Source organism: Rhinatrema bivittatum, unplaced genomic scaffold, assembly GCF_901001135.1.
Source record: "Rhinatrema bivittatum unplaced genomic scaffold, aRhiBiv1.1, whole genome shotgun sequence".
Lineage (NCBI taxonomy): Eukaryota > Metazoa > Chordata > Amphibia > Gymnophiona > Rhinatrematidae > Rhinatrema > Rhinatrema bivittatum.
Genome location: NW_021820554.1, coordinates 400421 through 415803, shown reverse-complemented (window position 1 = coordinate 415803; position 15383 = coordinate 400421). Strand labels below are relative to the sequence as shown.

Sequence of the window (15383 nt, the reverse complement as noted above, 5' to 3'; positions counted from 1 at the left end):
AACACACCCACAGCGCCTTCTGATTTTGGAGAGTGCACCCATTTTTGTCCCCTCTCTGGGCCTGAGCACATCATTGTATGAATATGTTTACAGAGGGTAAATTTATTCATGTAGAGCTAAAGTCTACAGTTTATATGCATAAGTCCACTTTGAAAATTCAAGGGCTCATTGGGTATGTGCGAGGACATACAAGCAGAGAGCTAAACCTGCTACTTGAACAGGCGTAACTTTGTGCATGTAGATTTATCTGTATGCATTTATAAATAGAAAACGTGTGTGTAAATTCTTCAGTCCATCTCCACCCCCCAGAATATCTGATAAATAAATAAAAGGTAAATAAATACTTCAACTGAGGATGAACATACAGGTGAAATAGGATTTAGCTTTTACTTTTATCTGCAAAGCTTAATTTTCACACACAAAATAGGTTTCATTAGGGATATGCAGGTCAAAGATTTTTATTGTGGTTTATTTCGGTGAGGATTTTCATTTGTTTGTCTTTTCTTTTTTCTTTTCCTGTTTCCTGTCCTGTTTCTGATATTCAGAAGTTTGAACACTAAAAGCTAAATTTTAAAAGCCTGTCGCATGGCATTCATTAGGGGATGGGGGAATATGTTAGGCTCCTGCGTGCCGAGTAGATTTCAAAAGGCGCCCGGATATGTGGGTATTGCCACTGTGCGTACATCCCGGAACTTCTCAGAGAGGGGCAGGGTAGGGCTTGGTTTGGGTGGGGCGTGGGAGGTACATAGGTATTTCGGTACTTGAACCAGAAATTTACGGATAAATACTTAACACGATCTAAGGCACCGAGATCCCCTGCCACATAACTTTGCTTCTGCTATGAACTGCACATAAGTTAAAAAAAAAACAACAGGCTATCAAATGGGGGGGGGGGGGGACCTAGCTGGTAACTGGATGATCTGGGAAGGAAATCAGAAAACAGGCAATGGGGTCAGCACGCATCCCTATTAAAATTTCCCCTACTTACGTGGTAGAAGCGGATTTTGTGTGCACAAGCGCACGTCCACTTAAATTAGGCACACTTGTGCACGCAGCCAGGCTATTTTATAACATGCGTGGATATGCACGTATATTATAAAACAGCCAAGTCCCTTGGCGTGGGCCGACGAATGCGAGCACATATGTGCACATATCAAAAGCACATATCAATTTTCAAAGCGATTCCACATGTAAAAATAGCATATACACATGTAAGTAGTACCTTATCTACACGCATATATGCCATTTTACAAACATCAAGAGTACACACGCATTTTTAGTTTCATGCATACATTTTATTGGGGAAAGGAGAAAGTATGCATGGTAATTTCTATTCTGTAAGAGATGTATGCATATATATTACTGAACTTATTTATATACTTTTATATCTGCCAAATGACTTAATGAAATCAGACAGCTGTTTTCTGCAGTTTTTGGGTGGAAGGTCTGGGTAAATTGGTGGGGATTCAGTGTGAAGTGCTAGATGGTTTAGGTGAACTGATGAAGGACTGCGTGAACCAGCAGAGGTAGCAGCAAACTGGCAATTCCAAATAGGCGTGTAAATAAGTATTTTCAAAATGGTATAACTGCATACTTTACAGAATACATGCCTCAAAATTTATTTCTGGGTGTTTTTTTCCTGCAGTGTCATGATTTCATGCATAAAATGTATCTTTCTAAAATGGGTAGAGAAAATATGCATTTTCTTGTTTTGGAAATATGCACAAACTGAAACATATGTATTAGGGGATGATGTTCATTAGTTTCAAACGAATTAAGAAAAATAAACAAATAGGGTCAATTTGTCTCTTTCGGGGTGCTCTGAAATGAATTGGAGGACCCCTGAATTAAGCAAATCCTTTTGTTTAATTTGTTTGAAACCATAAAAAAAAAAAAAAGTTACCGGTTGGAACTAGGCAGAGACCCGAGGCCAGGGCCTTACCTAGGGAATAGGAAGAGACCCAAAGCAGGGGCGATGGTGTCTGCCAAAGCATGATGCTGGGGTCTGGGCTGTATGGCTGCACAGCAAAATGGCACCCTCTGCTGAGGAGGATGACCAGGAGTTAATTTACTCTGGCGCATCCCCATAGAATGGCCTTATTTCAAAAATAAAGAAGACTCCTATGAAGCCTGCACTCCAACCTCTGGGCCTGGGCCTAACCCTGGTCTAGGCTGAGGCCAGGGGGCATGGCATGGCCTCCAGGCTGGGTCCCGGCATCAGGCCTGGGCTGAGGCCTAGGCCCCAGCATCAGGCCTAGGCCTTGCCCAGACCTCCAAGCCTGGACCTTGCGTAAGAACTAGGCAGAAGTCACGATGACCTGCCACGTCTTAGGCCTATGCAAGGCTGCGTCTTTGGCCTAGCCTAAGCCTCACCAATGGAGCTGCCTCGCACCAAGTGGGGGGCAGGGAGTATCCTTGCCCTGGCAATTTTCCAGGTGGCAAGGATAGGTGGTGAGGATGGGAGGCCCCCTTTGGATTTTTTTTCCCCATTTTTTTAAGTTTTTTTTTTAACTAAAGAAACCAAATAAACTTTAAACAAAACAAAATATGTGGGAACCCCCACAAAAAAAAGTAAACCAAAAATGAAAACATGTTTTTACCCCTGCACACCTCTAATATGCATATACTTTTGGAGCACAAAGAGTGGCATTTTATAAACTGAGCAGCATCCATTGCAGTTTATAAAATACTAGCATTAATCTCTATGCATATACTTATGTAGGCAAAAGCTGTACAGCAAATAGATTTAAAAGTTCGGCTCCCTGTGCGGGCAAACGAGAACAAATATGAACACATTTTGTTCTTTTTTGGAGGACCTGCTGATTCAGTTTGTTCCATACCTAACAACCAAAAAATGACTCTTGTTTAAAAAAAATGTATTAATTTCAAACAACTTTCATAGGTTATATGTTTATAAAGTGCTTTGAAAATTAAGCCCTAAATCTTGTTTTACAAATGCTACTCCAGATAAGACAGTTGAAAAAAATATGTTTAAAAAGAGTGTTTTGGCAGAGACAATGCATTAAAAAGAAAATGAGTATTCAAAACTCAGCTCAACAATCTTGATGCAATTTGCTGTCATCAATTGACATGACTGAAATTAGAATTATAAAAGTCTGGATGCTTAGAAAACTTTAACAATAAAAAATCAAAATGACTGTGGTACATTTAACTTGATGATATCTAAATTCATTATACTTATTTGTATGCACTTTTTGACCTGTTTTATTTTTAATTCTTTTGTCAACGCTGCAGAGGTTACTATTCAACCAGCTCCAGCAGTGACCTACCGAACAATTGGTGGGATTCTAGATTTCTACATCTTCTTGGGAACATCTCCAGAAAATGTAGTTCAAGAATACTTAATGGTAGGTCCAGCACAGAGCGCTACCTCCTTCAGCATTCTGCTTATTAAAGGGTGAAATATTTAGTTCAAAACCACTGCTGTAAATTATTTAGAAATCTTTCATTGCTGTTCTGGGTCAACAAAGGGCTTGATTCACAAATAAATTTTTCCCCATTCTGTTTCTATAGGAAAAGACTATGATGACTTAGAATCTACATGTGGTTGTCCTTGTAGTACTCCACCATGGATAAACTGTAGGGAGATTACTGGCCAATTAGAAGGACCTTATTTTTGAAAAGTTGTTTTCCCATTCATACCTATGACAACATTCTGAAGGGCTTGAAGTGCCAAAAGGTAACAGCCAAATATGTTCGATTTTGCCAAGGAATGGAATAAAGATAGACGAAGAGTTAAGCAGAGAAAAAAAGGAAGGGACATTTTTTTTTTGCACAGGTAATAGGTATTTTTTTAGGCAGAAAGTTAACTCTTAAGCTTGGCAGTCTACTAAATGGTGGAAGGAATGTAAGTGATACTATTTTGCAATTTTTTTTATGAGCTTTCTGAGAAGATTGCACATCCATATTCATTTTAATGAGGAGCTAAATTATGTGGTAAATAAATTCTAACATTTTGCAGGACAAAATATTAATATGAGATTGCACCCTGATTAAAGTAAAAGAGCAAATTTATTTTGGACATTTTTTCCTTCACTTTTAAATCACAATTTGACAGATTGATCAACAAAATAAAGGCTTGTTCATTTGTCTTGTAAATGTTTTTTACAATATTAACTTATCAAGGATGAGGCTTACAGCTGCATCTACACTATCCATACTTTACAGCAATTTTAGAAATGAGAAAATATTTTGGCATGGAAGCATTAAACTCCAACACATTATTGCATTATTTCATTTTCTCACATGTCCTAACAACAAAACAAATCATGTTACCTGTCTTGCCTACAACCTCCCGAAAGATGCTCTAAAAATATCTATTTCAGGAGATTTATCACAGTTGCAAATCCAAAACACTTAGAGGTCGATATTCAGTGCCATTTAGCCAAATAAGCTCAGATTTATCCAGCTAAGTGGCTGCATGTGAATATCCAGCCTTGTTCAGCAGCTGCTACTTAGCTGGAAAACTATTTATCCAGCTAAAAAGTTATCCATCTAAGTAATGAGTGGGACTGGACATTTGGGGTGTGGCTACTTACCTGTTTTACAGGTCTAGAATCATCAAATGTGGTGTTCTCATAGGAAGGGTCCCACTATTGCAGAGGGTGTCACCACGAATCGCTTACAAATCCATGACTATCATCCATAAAGTCCTTAACAATGATCATCGAGGACTTAACACCCTTAATATAACTCCTCAAAACTCCTCAAGAAACCTACGATCCAGCAATTCAAACCTCTTATCAATCCCCACTGTGAAAGATGCTCATCTAGCAACAAGAGAGAGAGCCTTCTCCATCGCCTCCCCTAATCTTTGGAACACACCACCTGAAGACCTAAGATCTCAACACAATATCAAAACCTTCAAAAAAGACCTAAAAACTTTACTGTTTCGTAAATTCTTCATGGATCCACAATCATCTACACAGACCAACTCAAATGAACTCTTAACCTTAATTCTCATCCGAAATATCCTCCCTCCACATTCAACCTTATATCTTCAGAGACTTACTTGGTTATGTTTATTATTGTAATTACAACATGTTATGATATCTCAAAACCTCTTTGTTAAAAATTTATTCACTTTGTAAACCGTTATGATGGCTTCCCGAATAACGGTATATAAAACTATAAATAAATAAATAAATAAATGATAGTGGGGCCCAACCTGTACTGGTACCTGTGACATAGTGAGGGCAAAGGCGATCGGCGCCATTTTGAGTACTGGCATTGGACGGTCAGAGTGCAGGAGGTCGCTCCCGGACCCCTGCTGGACTTTTGACAAGTCTTGTGGGGGTCAGGAGGCCCCCCCCCAAGCTGGCCAAAAGTCCCTGGGGGTCTTCTCTGAGGTGTATTTAGGCTAGAGGAGGAAATAGTACACACACATGAAATTTAGAAGAGCACGCATGCTGTTTGACCCTCCGAGGCCACCCACACAAAATAGAAGATGTAAAACTGCATGGTTACTTTAATGCATGTAAGTAATGCTAATTTTAAAACACACAGGGGCCGATGCAATAAAGGCACGTAGAAAGCGGGCGCTGAACAGTCAGCGCCTGCTCTCTTAACGCGCGCATGGCGCCCCAAAGGGGGACACCATGCAATATTTAAATTAGGGGGGTCGCGTTAGCTAACGCGAACCCAGACGGTTTTCATGACCGCCGTACAGCAGTCAGGGAAACCGACGTCGCCAAGTGTCCCGCACAGACGGCCGTACTGGTGGGGGTGTCCGTGGGGAGCTGCAGCAGCACTTGATCACCCCCCTCCCCTGCTCGGGCAGAAGAGGCGGAGGGAGGGACTGAACTATCCTCCTGCAGTGCCCCAGGAGGAAGTTTGTCCATGGCTCGGACTGCCAGAGAAGGCCCAGCCCGGCTTGGGATGACTTCCAGCTGCGGCGGGGGGAAAGAAGCCCGCTACATCCCCAAGCAACAGGTAAGGAGCAGCCGCTTGCTCGGATTCATTCCTTCCCTGCAACCGCTTGACTGCTGCAAGAGTTATTGCAGTTTATTTATTAGCGGCAGACAGCCACGAAAACCGACGCCGATAAACCCGGCGTTGGTTTTCGTGACTAGGTCCCTGACAACCAATGCCGAGTTTATCGGCGTCGGTTTTCGTGGCTGTCTGCCGGTAAGGAAAACCGATGCCGTTGAACTCAGCGTCGGTTTTTGTGATGAGTCAGACTGTCAATTTTTTTTTCTTTTATTTCTTTTATTTTTCTTGTTTTTTTTGATGCACACATTTATTAACGTCTGCTCCTAGCAGGCAGATGTAAAACTGCATTTTTCTTTTTGCATCGGGAGTGAATGCCTAATAGCCTTTTTCACATGTATTTGCATTTTGATTAGCGCCTATTTTACCCGCGTCCAACTGCACATTAACAGTGCGCTCCGCTCAGCGCACCATATTGCATCGGCCCCACAATGTGGGGAGCTTATGTTTGAAAATTTGCAGAAAGTATGCACATTAAATGCAATGGTGTAATTTGAAACTACGCAATTGCCCCCTAAATGTGGCAAAAGTACACAAGGTATTACCATTGTGTTTATTCAAAATTTTGTGCATTTTTTATTGCTCAGCACATGCAAAAGCCTTAAAACTGGCTCTTAAATTTTACATTTAAAAGTAGGGAGGATAACTTTGAAAACTGCTCCATGTGCCCATTTACGAATGTATTTGGACGCATGCAAAGTTGCTATTTATAAACTACTTGGATATATGTGCAGGTTATAAAATATGAGTACATATGCATGCACATATCCTCTCACGTGTAAAAACCACAAGCTGTGCAAGTTTCGTATAAGTTCTAATTTATGCAGCTAAGTAGTGGCACTTAGCCAGATAAGTATGAAAAGCACTACTTGTCCATCTGTGAAGCACTTTTTGAACATAAAGGTATATAGGATAGCTGGATAAATCTAAAAAAATGCTAGTTATACAGATAATTTCAAATTTGTCAGTATAAGCAGTGGCAAAGGTGCTACTTAGCTGCATAAGTTGGAATTTAGCGAGAGAAACATAGAAACAGAAACATAGAAATGACAGCAGAAAAAGACCAAACGGCCCATCCAGTCTGCCCAGCAAGCTCCCACACTTATTTTCCCATACTTATTTGTTTCACCGACCTCCACGTTCAGGGCCCTTGTTGGTAACTATGTGTTTCGAGTTTTCTTCCACCCTCTGCCGTTGATGCAGAGAGTTATGTTGGAGTTGCATCCAAGATGAAGCATAAGGCTTAATGGTTAAGGGTAGTAACCGCTGCATCAAGCAAGTTACCCCGATGCTTATTGTTTACCCAGACTAGAAGCGTGCAGAAATGATATACCCGTGTATTTGTACTTCGAATTTTAAATGAATAGGTGAATAGATTTTGCTCACATTGGGCCAGATTTTCAAAGGGGTACGCGCGTAAAATACACGAGTACCCCCCGAAAACCTGGCCAAAGTACCCCCTGCGCACGCCGAGCCTATGTTGAGTAGGCTCGGTGGCGCGCAAGTCCTGGGGCTTTCCTGGGGGGTCATGTCGGGGGAGCGTGTCGCGGCGGTGCATCATTTTGGGGCGGGGCCGCGGGCATGGTTCCAGCCCGGGGGCGTTTCGGGGGCATGGACGAGACCTCCGAAACAGGTTCCGGGCCTGGGAATCGTGCGCCGGTGGCCAGCCCGGCGCGCGCAAGTTACGCCTGCTTCGGGCCGGCATAACTTGTACAACAAGAGGTAGGGGGTGTTAGGGCTGGGGGAGTGGGTTAGCTAGGGGAAGGGAGGGGAAGGTGGGGGGAGGCGGAGGGAACAGAGGCAGGCTGCGTGGCTCGGCACACGCAGGCTCCCGATTTTGGGCAGCCTTGCGTGCGCCAACCCTGGATTTTAATGGATAAGCGCGGCTACGCGTGTATCTATTAAAATCCCGCATACTCTTGTTTGTGCCTGGTGCACAAACAAGAGTATGCACGGGCGCAGATTTATAAAATCGACCCCATTATTTAGATACATTTACTGCTGTAAGTTAGCTTTTACATGCTTAAGTCAGCATATTTTATAACATATGCGTGGCAATTAAATAACCGGTTGTACCAATTAGTCTACCAGTTCACTCAGTTCATTTGCTGCTCATGAAGGCGCTCCTGGGTCTTCAGCCTGAAGTCCCCCCATTTTGCCCAGGCCCCCCACCATTTTTTAATATTTAAGATGTTTATGAAAACTTAAACCAGATACTGAGCAGGAATATATATACGCACGTAAAAGACTTATGTGTGTCATTTTGGCAGGTTGTAAATTAGCAATTTATGCAAGTAAATGTTGGGCGCTTCCCAGAATGCCCCTGGCTTGCCCCTGTTTACACATGCAAATTTAATTGTGGCCCCTGATTTACATGTGTATATTGTAGTTTATGAAATAACTCACCGATATGCTATTTTACGCTCGCATGGGCTATTTTTTACAAGTATATCTTTTTTAAAAATTCACCTTTAATGATAATTAATTTGATTATAATGAATTGCCATGTATCATCTTTCAGCTTATTGGAAGACCAATGATGCCTGCATATTGGTCCCTGGGATTCCAGATGAGTCGTTGGGGTTACCAGTCTTTGGATGAAGTGAAACAGGTCTTACAGAGGAACAGGGCAGTTGGTTTACCATATGTAAGTTCCCTAACAAAATTTTTCAAATGCAGCATTCTTTACAGCTTAGCTTTTAATTGATACATATATCTCTGTTCAATATAAATACTTGGGGAATTTGACTTATCTAGTTGCTGTGTTGGCTTCATTTTTTGGTGTTCTGCTATCATAAGGAAAAGAATGGTAATTAGACTGGTCACTCAGTACTGAGCAAAGCTTTCACTACAGCAAAAAATAAGAGTTGCAATCGATATAAGCATCAGGAAGTGCAAGATTTTCAGAAGCCATATTTTAACTCATTGCACGATGCACCAAGTACCTATTACTGTATTAACAGTGCAAGGATATTACATTCAGCATGAACTATAGCTCCATGAGGTAAAATTCAATTTTTTGCATTAACAGGTCTTTCGTCACTTTTGAGCATTTTAAGGCACATTATTTTTCTGTGCACTAAAGGTAATGAGATGTTTTTCATAATTTTGCATCTCATTATATCAGCATAGTTTTTGTATTAAAAGTCTTGCCATGTAAATAACATGCATTATAAGGGCTTAGACTGTGAGTCCTCTGGGGACAGTACCTGAATGTAATCCGCTTTAAAATGTAGTAAAGGTGGAATATAAATCAAATAAATCAAATAAATAATGACTGTGAGCACACTATAGCGAGACTGTGTGCAATATCAGTGCTTTTAACGTTCTTTAATGCTTGCAAAAGGGTTAGCACATTTTTGCGCATTGACCTCTAAGCAAAAAGTTTTCAACAAATTGCATTAAACTATATTATACTATTCGCACTGTTCCGTGTTCTAACTTAAACATTTTGTTAAATATTTAACCATAATGTTGTACCAACTATATCATAAATTCAAGCGTGATGCCAATGTAAAACTGAATATCATTAACATTCTGATTCAAATCACTGCTTTAAGGCTGTTTATTTTTAACACTGCAAATACGTTTTTAGGAATAAATTTCAAAACATAGAGTATGCATCACCTTTGAGGAAAACTGTATCAAACTCCCAAGAAAAACACAAACCACTGATTAAGGAATAGAAAAATGCATAGATAGCAACAGGAGAAGTCTCTAAGATGCATAGAAATAGCAATATCTCAGGAAAACTGGAAAATGTAACGGTATCTCACTTATCTCACACTATGAGGTTATTGCCTATCTTGATTCTATGGGAAAAATGCTTGGTAAATAGACCTCATATTATTTAAAAATTAGTCATAAAAACAGCAAGAAAATATGCAATGTTAAGAATTGGGAAAATACTTGCTAACTTGTACTATTCAGTGGGGTGAATATAACTGACTATCTCAAAGTTAGCCACATAAGTTTATCTGGCTAACTTACAGGGCCATTTATCATTTCGTGTTAGGGTCTAATCGCGTGCCATAACGCCGTAATGCGCGCAATAAATGACAAAACGCAAAATGCGCCTGCAAATTAAAAATTGAGTATTTGAGTGGGAGGAGTTTGGGCGGAGTAAATGGAAATGAGGCTCTGCTAGCGCGGAGTGTGATTAGAGTAACGCACACTGTCACGGGATTTAATACCAGAAATAACTACCCTTTGTTTTTTGTGGTATGGTGAAAAAACTATTTATTGTGCTCCAGTGGCCGGTATCGCAGATCGCAGGTATTATTGCAGTGTTTATCAGGCACGATAAAAGAGGAATTATAACGGACACACCTACCAGCCTTCCTGCCCCAATAAAAACACAGGTTCTTACCTGGCCTAGCTTCCTAAAGCCATAATGTTTGTGGCAAGTTTCATTGTTGGGGGAGACTGGATGCTTTGGGAGGCTCATTGCAGACGACAACAAGTGGAACCACAACAACCTCAAGGACAGGCAAGGCCAGTCCCAAGCCCTCCTAGAGAAGTCCCTGCATTGCAGGCAGAGTCACAAGCCCTGCAGGGTCATGGCCCAGGGCAGCGTCTTGCACGCAGGCGGCCACGATGAAGGACATCCAGGAAGCGCATCTTTCCTCCATGAACATCCTTGCTGGGCATGCCAGAGGACTATGTGGTTTGCTCTCAGCTCTCAGGTTTTCCCTCAGCTCTCAGGTTATCCTGGAGTGGAGGAATAGCCTAGTGGTTAGAGCAGTGGGCTATAAATCAGGAGACCAGCATTCAAGTCCTGCTGTGGTTCCTTGTGACCTTGGGCAAGTCACTTTACCTTCCATTGCCTCAGGTACAGACTTAGGGGCGGATTTTAAAAGGCCTGCACGCGTAAATCCTTCAAGATTTATGTGCGCAGGGCCCTGGCGCGCCTATTTTGCATAGGCCGCCGGCGCGCGTAAAGCCCCGGGATGCACATAAGTCCCGGGCTTTTGAAAAGGGACGGGAGGGGACATGTCCGGGGGCATTCCCAAAACGATGCGGCGTTTGGGGGGCGAGCCCGGGGCCATGGTCGAGGCCTCTGGACCAGCCCCCGGGACCGGAGGACGGAGCAGGGCTGCCGGCCGGTGCGCGCATGCGACAAAGGTAAGGGGGGGGTTTAGATAGGGCCGGGGGGGGGGGTGGGGGGGTTAGATAGGGGAAGGAGGGGAAGATGGGGGAGGGCGAAGGAAAGTTCCCTCCGAGGCCGCTCCGAAATCAGAGCGGCCTTGGAGGGAACAGGCAGCGCGCTGGGCTCGGCGAGCGCAGGTTGCACAAATGTGCACCCCCTTGTGCGCGCCGACCCTGGATATTATAAGATAACGCGGCTACGCGCGTATCTTATAAAATCCAGCGTACTTTTGTTCGCGCCTGGTGCGCGAACAAAAGTACGCAATCGTATTTTTTAAAGATCACCCCTTAGATTGTAAGCCCTCTGGGGATAGGGAAGTACCTACAATACTTGAATGTAATCCACTTTGAAGCATTGTGAAAAGTGGATTGCCTTCGGGATCTGGATACTACCTGTAAGTTAGTCGGAGTCTGGATACTACCTGTAAGTTAGTCGGAGTCCTTCCTCAGCACTGATTATGTATACCTGGCCACATAAAACACATATGACTCTCTACCAGGGTACTATCAAGCTAGGATGAGAGAACATTGAAGTAATTGCATCTTAGTCTGACTTATCTCACTCCAATTCATGTCAAATCTTCACCGAGGTCTACGTTGCTATTCGTACGTCTCACTCTGCATGTAAAACTGTCCCCCAAACCCTAGACCACCACCAAAATCTCACCTCAAGGTACTAGCTGGCCCTTCTACACTGGTATAAATAGTTGACTATTATGAAAGCCTTATAAAGAGTCTCTCTCTCTTTCTCTCTCTCTTGTTCTCTCTTTTCTCCCCCCCCCCCCCCCCCCCCCCCCCCCAGTAAGAAATGCCTGTCTGGGGACTTCAGAACTTGACCCTTTTCCTTATCGCAGATGTTATCCATGCAATAATTATTGTATTTTTATGAATCTAGGCCTATATTATTCTTGCTTCTCTATCACTTCCAATTACAGTATTTCTTGCTTTCACTTCTCCATAAAATCTTTCAAAATCCATAGTAAAAAAAAAAAACAAAAAAATAATTTTTAAAAGGTTTAACCAGTTCCTTCTAGAGTTTGCCTATTAAAGCCCTGTATTTAAATATCTGTGCCCCCCAACCCCCAAACACACACACGCAGAGTGGCTCAGTTTCCCTCCTAAATTCATAAGGTGGATAAATTTACCAATTCCAGAGGCTCTCCCAGGATGACAGCACAGAGTGATGTTTAGCCACTCAGCTCTGGGAACACAAATAGGTCTAAATGTAACTGGTCATATTTTAAATGGCTAGATTTAGGAGGATTTTCAACTGAAAATCTAGACAGGTTCATTTAAAATTTCTCCTAAAGAAAATCAATGAAAATTAACTGGTTATCTTTCCCGCTCAGTAGTTAAAAAAAATATTGATACTGTATGTAAAGTATCTTTCATCCAAGGTGTTATCTTTAATCGAAAAAAAAGACCATGGGTTCAGAAATGACAAAGAAATGTAGAATAAAAAGAACTGTGTAGGCAGAAATATTTTGATTTGTTTCATTTTACTGCATTTCTTACATTTTGTATTTAATTTTGTTTTGTGTTTCATGTGAGTGCACACTAAAATGGAAGAGCATGCACAAAAGGATATATGCAAGCTCTTTTGTGACACACAACGAAATGAAAACGCACATCCCTAAAATCTGGCAACAGATAGGAACTGTAATGCCCTTCTAGTCTGCCCAGTTTTCTTCCTATGTAGTATAGTAGACCACAACTGATCTCTGGCTTTACCTCTGCTTTCTTGTAACCAATATTCTTCTGTGTTTATCCCATACTTTGCTGAATTCTGTTTTTGGTTTTACTATCACTATTTTATCCAGGTATGTTTTCATCATTTGTATTTGCATATTTATAAATGCCAAATTGCTTTAATCAAATGTATAGCTTAATAAAATGTTGTTAACTCACAAAACATTACTGCAAATAGCTGGTAAGTATACAATTTGGCTGTTATTTGAGCATGAGTTTTGGTTAGAAAGCCCATTATCAAACACTAATATAATGGAGGAACTAACTGGGTTTATAATACTAAGAAAAAAGTACAAAAGGCAAAAAAAAAATAAAAATAAAAATAAAGTCTATTGGTAACAAATGTCAAATGGCTTTCCCTGAAGAATTAATAGGATGTAGTCTAGGTATGGTTTCCCAAGACTTTCCCAAGAAACCATTAATCCTTTTCAGACTCTGTGATATGTGAACATGACACAGATATCCCTCACACACACATTATTAAAAGGCAGCTCTTCCAGTTTCTCATCACGCTGCCAGATGATCACAAAGTTGGCAAGCTATTCCATGCAACATGATGACTTTTCACACAAAAGGCATGCCTGGTGATTTGTGATGATATTTTATAGGACTGTGTGATCACAGTATTTATGGTGCAGTTGACTGAGATGACAGCCCTGTTAAAAGGAGACCTCTCTTGTGGAAAACCTAGAAGTCCCTTTCTGTAGCACGGACCAGAGAATCTGTGTCGGTATCCAACCACAGATGGATTCTTCCTTCTCACTTGTGACCCTGACGTATACTTTCACACAGCTGTACCTACGTGCTGATAGTCTGTAAACAATTTATTATACTGACATGAGAGGGGCTGTAACCACAAGATCCAGAACATGTGGATTCCATGTAAAACTACACAACAAAGTCAGTTCTAGTATAAGCTTGAAACATCAAGCATGCACATTTCACTGAAAAATCTGGATATTAATATCTGTGGCAGTAATGCACTGAAAAAACAGATGTTGACACTTATTGTATGCTTATTTCCCCCAATATTTCTCATATATAAAATACCTGAAATATAGGGAAAAAGTTCTCTTAGACATTTACAACAAATTTGCCTGACCTTTTCATGACTATTTGACAATTAGTGATGGAAATCACATGTGTCTGAGTCGATTCTGGTAAATACACTTGACAATTATTCTGCTTTAAGAGGCAATATTTCAAAATACAATTGTAGATCACTGTGAATGCCACTTCATTTCTAATGTCAGCATTCACTCCTCCTCCTTTCAGGATGTCCAGTTCACTGATATTGACTACATGGAAAATAAGAAAGATTTTACATTTGACCAAGTGAAATTTAAGGATCTCCCTGCCTTTGCTGATGATCTTCATGCCCACGGACAGCATTATATTATTATATTGGTAAGCAAGAAAATATTTTCCTCATTTCTTTGTGGACTACTCGACTGGCAGTTCTAAAAGATTTCAGGATGATGGATTCATATGTTTGCTTGTTTTTACCAGGACCCCGCTATTGCTAACACTCCCCTCATCAATGGCTCTTATGCAACCTATGACAGAGGAAATGCACAGAAAGTGTGGGTATACGAAGCAGATGGTACAACGCCACTTGTTGGAGAGGTAACCAATGTAAACCACAGTCTGTGGCCAAGATTCATCATTTCGCTATAAATATAGTAAAAAAAAAACAGTGCTCATGGTTAGGCTAATTTTCCTGGTACCACATCAGTATTTTTACTGCAATGTGTGTTAAATTTATTGCACCTCTGTTATTTTTTCATCACAAGCTGAGAAGCCCATTGCATGCTGTGTTACTGACTAGATAGGCTTTTTATTATAATTGGCATTTGGGGCTGCTGGCTAGAGGGAGAGAGAGAGAGAACCTCTGTAGAGGTTTACAAAAAAATGAACTATTTGGTAAATAATTGGTAGGCAGCGAGCAATCAAGCTAGGTAGAGAGAACATGGAACAAATCTACTCTTCTTTCACCTTTCATCACTCCAAATTACATTAAAACTTCACTGATAGTAACTGTGCTGTTTTTATGTTTGACTGTGCTCCCCCCCACAGACCTCACCCCAAGTTCATAATGCCCCTTCTTACAGTGGTATAAATAGTAAACTTTTTTGTGAGCCTTCACAGTGGCTTTCTTTCTCTCTCCCCCCCCCCCCCCCCCCCGCCCCGAATCGGCATTTGCGAAAAATACCATTTGGGCTGGTAATGCACCGCTGATACAGGCATAACGCACAGGAAAAAGATGTACCGGTAGTTAAAAACTGCGTTGCTGTGCGTTACTCTTTCGCATGCCACATTAACTGACTCTCATTTCCATTTACTCCACGTAAACTCCTCCCACTTGAATGCTAATTTAAAATTTGCATATGTATTTTGCAATGTGATATTTATCGCATGCGTTCAAGGGTTATCATGGACATCAGGGCCCTAACACACACGATGACGCCCTAACGCGG

At 41.4% G+C, this 15383-nt stretch overlaps 1 protein-coding gene across 1 annotated transcript in view; it reads left to right on the top strand.

The window, feature by feature from the left end:
* LOC115081713 (maltase-glucoamylase, intestinal-like) overlaps positions 1 to 15383 on the top strand; it is a gene marked incomplete at its 5' end in the record, with an annotated part of 276490 nt that overhangs the window by 30505 nt on the left and 230602 nt on the right. The window contains 4 exon segments of the mRNA XM_029586132.1: positions 3256 to 3368; positions 8531 to 8656; positions 14182 to 14313; positions 14416 to 14532. Of these exon segments, the coding sequence (XP_029441992.1) occupies positions 3256 to 3368; positions 8531 to 8656; positions 14182 to 14313; positions 14416 to 14532 (488 nt within the window).